Genomic DNA, 3,397 nt, shown 5'->3' with positions numbered 1-3,397 from the left:
GTCCGCCACTACCCTCCACGAAAACAATTTAATTTGTGTTCGTGGGAAGAACCATTTTTACGATGCGTACTGCCTTAATTCTTCGAAACGCCGGAGTTTTAATGGTGGCAGCTGATGAAGGGGATGTTTCTATGTGGCCTGCTTGTTTGTTGCACCTTGTTTACCATTTTGTCCTTGTTCTTTTGCCACGTCATGTACCCAGTTATGTATCTATATGTACATGTAGATAAACGTATATACATACATGCACATATATATGCATATACTCATATATTGTTTTTATATATATATATATATATATATATATGTGTGTGTATATATTCTGACCTTCCATATCTGTTTCCCATTTGTTTGTGCATTTATTGCTTTTTTAATTTATTAATTAATGGAACGCTACTTCCCTTCGATTTTATTCACAGTAAGTGCTTATATATTCGTACGACTTCTGTTTCTATCCCTCTTCCTTCTTCTTTCTCTTTTTTTCTCTCCCTGTCTCTTTCTCTCTCTGTCTCTTTCTCTCTCTGTCTCTTCCTCCCTCTCTCTCTCTTTCTCCCTCTCCTCTCTCGCTCTCTTTTTCCTCTTCCCGCTGCCAACTTTTCTCCCTCTTGCTACTGACACGTGACCCGTTGTCATCCTTTTTCTCTTTCTCCTTCCTTTTTCACGTCGACCGCTGAAGCAGCCAGTCGTATTTTCCTGTTCTGCTGTCTGTTGTCCTGTTTCTAATCCTTTAGGAGTTTCCTCTCAGCGTCACCCATACTTTCGTCTCTGTCGAGCCTTAAGGCTGTGTTCTGTTTATTTATTTCATCTTTGTCCCTCGTCAGTAGCTATGTTTTTCATGACACAAGCACAAGAGAAGTAACTATGTCCTCAGCAAAATTAAAGCGTTCTTTAGGGTCCATGACTTTACTTACTTTACAGAATGGCCTGAGTAGATTTATAGTTACTAATAAAGGTAGGGAAGTGGAGGCGCAATGGCCCAGCGGTTAGGGCAGCGGACTCACGGTCATAGGATCGCGGTTTTGATTCCCAGACCGGGCGTTGTGAGTGCTTATTGAGCAAAAACACCTAAAGCTCCACGAGGCTCCGGCCGGGGATGGTGGCGAACCCTGCTGTACTCTTCCACCACAACTTTCTCTCACTCTTTCTTCCTGTTTCTGTTGTGCCTGTATTTCAAAGGGTCAGCCTTGTCCTTGTCACCCTGTGTCACGCTGAATATCCCCGAGAACTACGTTAAGGGTACACGTGTCTGTGGAGTGCTCAGCCACTTGCACGTTAATATCACGAGCAGGCTGTTCCGTTGATTGGACCAACTGGAACCCGCGACGTCGTAAGCGACGGAGTGCCAACAACAACAACAAAGGTAGGGATACTTCTTACCTCAAAGGTTTGGGATTCCCTAGCACTATGTACAAGAACATGTATGCGCACGCGCGCAGACACACACACACACGCATTGTTTACATTTGCGTGGGTAAAAAACTAAATTGAATTTATGCTTGTACTTTAACTTTTATCAATTATATTTCATAGTTTTTCTTTAAAAAATGAAAAAGACCTCTTTCAGAAGAAATAATTTCCATCTCTTTGATTGCATCTTTAATTATAACACGGGAGCAGGGGCGTTTCGATTGGAAATCATAGATATGACAGGTAAATGTGAAGTGATTCAGCAGGATATCAAAACATCTCCTTTCTATGGCACGCAATCTGGTTCACTTGACCTCAGTATATTACTGGATTTCAGTAGATAATCTTTGGAAATAAGCTTGACCTCATTCTGATTTGAAACTTAAATACTGTAAACTAAATACTGTACAGTATTAAATTTGGAATTTCACCTTAATTTTCTCTTTTAGATTAGAATGTCTGAGAGATCTTTATTGATTAGCAGAAATCTAATTAACATGAAACAACGAATTGAAATGGATCTATGTCTTTATTTCAATGAATAACTTCTGACTTCTGAGACTTTCACTATCCATTGAGACAGCTACGATCTGTTGTCTGAAAATATAAAACATTGGATTAGAATAAACTCATAGTTCATCTGAAATATAGGAAAGACTAAAGTTTATTTAAAATTTAGGACAAGATCAGAATTTATTTACAATATAGGACAAGGAGAGTGTGTATCTGCAATAAAAGAGAAAGTTAGATCTATTGCAATTTAGAACGAAATCACAAATGATCAGAAATATAGCACAACGTGAGTGTTTATTTACCATGCAAAAGAAGGTGCGAGTTTATTTGATAGATAGAAGTTTACAATCAGAAATACAAGACAAGGTCAAGTGAAAGAGGCAAGGGTGCAATAATTCTATGGCTGAAAGAGAGCCAGTGGAGATATAGTTATAGATAGGGGGCCAACATTCTTGAAATATTCCTTATTGGCATGGCAGGAGCAGTAGCGGCAGTAGCCACAAACGTTACATGAACCAATGGTATGTGCAGACAATCAGTAATTCTTGTGTTCTGAATAACTCCACTGTACCCATCTCCCCTGTGAGTACCAAGAGACTCTTAGGCATGCAAGCCAATGAGTGAACCTATATTAAGAACCAGCTGGAAGTAAAAGCCAAATCTCCCTCAAATTACACTCTGTCATTATAAAAAACAGGGATGCCCTTTCTGCGTGGAGTTTCTCCACATTGCGTTGTATACAAGTAAATTTTTTCGGTAGCCACAGAAGAGGTGAGCAAAGTAGACATATTCAGTGTTCAACAGTTGCTGTCCCTCTGCATTATAAATAGTTGCTTTTGCTGTTATTACCATTACAGCTGTCACAATAGTAAGTGTTGTAGAAGATGACAGGGAAATGAAATATTTCCACTACGTTCTCCGACAGCTGTGAGATATCATCTCTAAATACTATATTTCAATGGAATTGTTCGTTGTTTATGTTATTGGGTTATTTCTTTTTCTTTTGGACTCTGTCCTACATCTCAGATAAACTGCGAACTTATAATACAGATAGCTTATATTCTAGCTAACTTATTTTAGAGACGACTTATTAAAGAAACAACTTATATTGTATATATTTTACTGATAACTCTATAAAGGATCTAAATAAATACAGTAGGAGTAGATTAAAATAAAACAGAATTAAGCTACGAAATTCTTACATTGTCTAAATTTCTTGTAATTCAGACTGCCTCATGGTCTCAACAGACAAAATGAAAAAGGCGCTGCCTCGGAAGATGCGCTGGAACAGTCGCTTTGACTCATGGGGCTCGCACTTGTCGACAGCCATCTCCGCCCCGATTGCAATTAGCAGGGATACGGTCCGGGAGTGAGAACGCCGGAGGTCTCCACTGCCACAGGTTCGAACATAAACCTGTCAGAAAGCGACCGATCCTTTGACAGATGCCTTTCAGATAGCTTATATATATATATATAT

General features: G+C 39.1%; 1 protein-coding gene across 8 annotated transcripts in view; it reads right to left on the bottom strand.

The window, feature by feature from the left end:
- Positions 1-1,917: 1,917 nt before the first annotated feature.
- Positions 1,918-3,397, bottom strand: part of LOC106870714 (thyroglobulin) — a 33,230-nt gene continuing 31,750 nt past the window's right edge. For all 8 annotated transcript variants that reach the window (XM_052973861.1, XM_052973859.1, XM_014916881.2 and 5 more), the window contains one exon: positions 1,918-2,004. In XM_052973861.1, coding sequence (XP_052829821.1) covers positions 1,991-2,004 — 14 coding nt within the window. In that variant the 3' untranslated portion in view covers positions 1,918-1,990. The remainder of the gene's footprint in view (positions 2,005-3,397) is intronic.

This window comes from Octopus bimaculoides, chromosome 17 (genome assembly GCF_001194135.2).
Source record: "Octopus bimaculoides isolate UCB-OBI-ISO-001 chromosome 17, ASM119413v2, whole genome shotgun sequence".
Classification (NCBI taxonomy): domain Eukaryota; kingdom Metazoa; phylum Mollusca; class Cephalopoda; order Octopoda; family Octopodidae; genus Octopus; species Octopus bimaculoides.
This window is presented reverse-complemented; position numbering and strand designations above follow the sequence as displayed.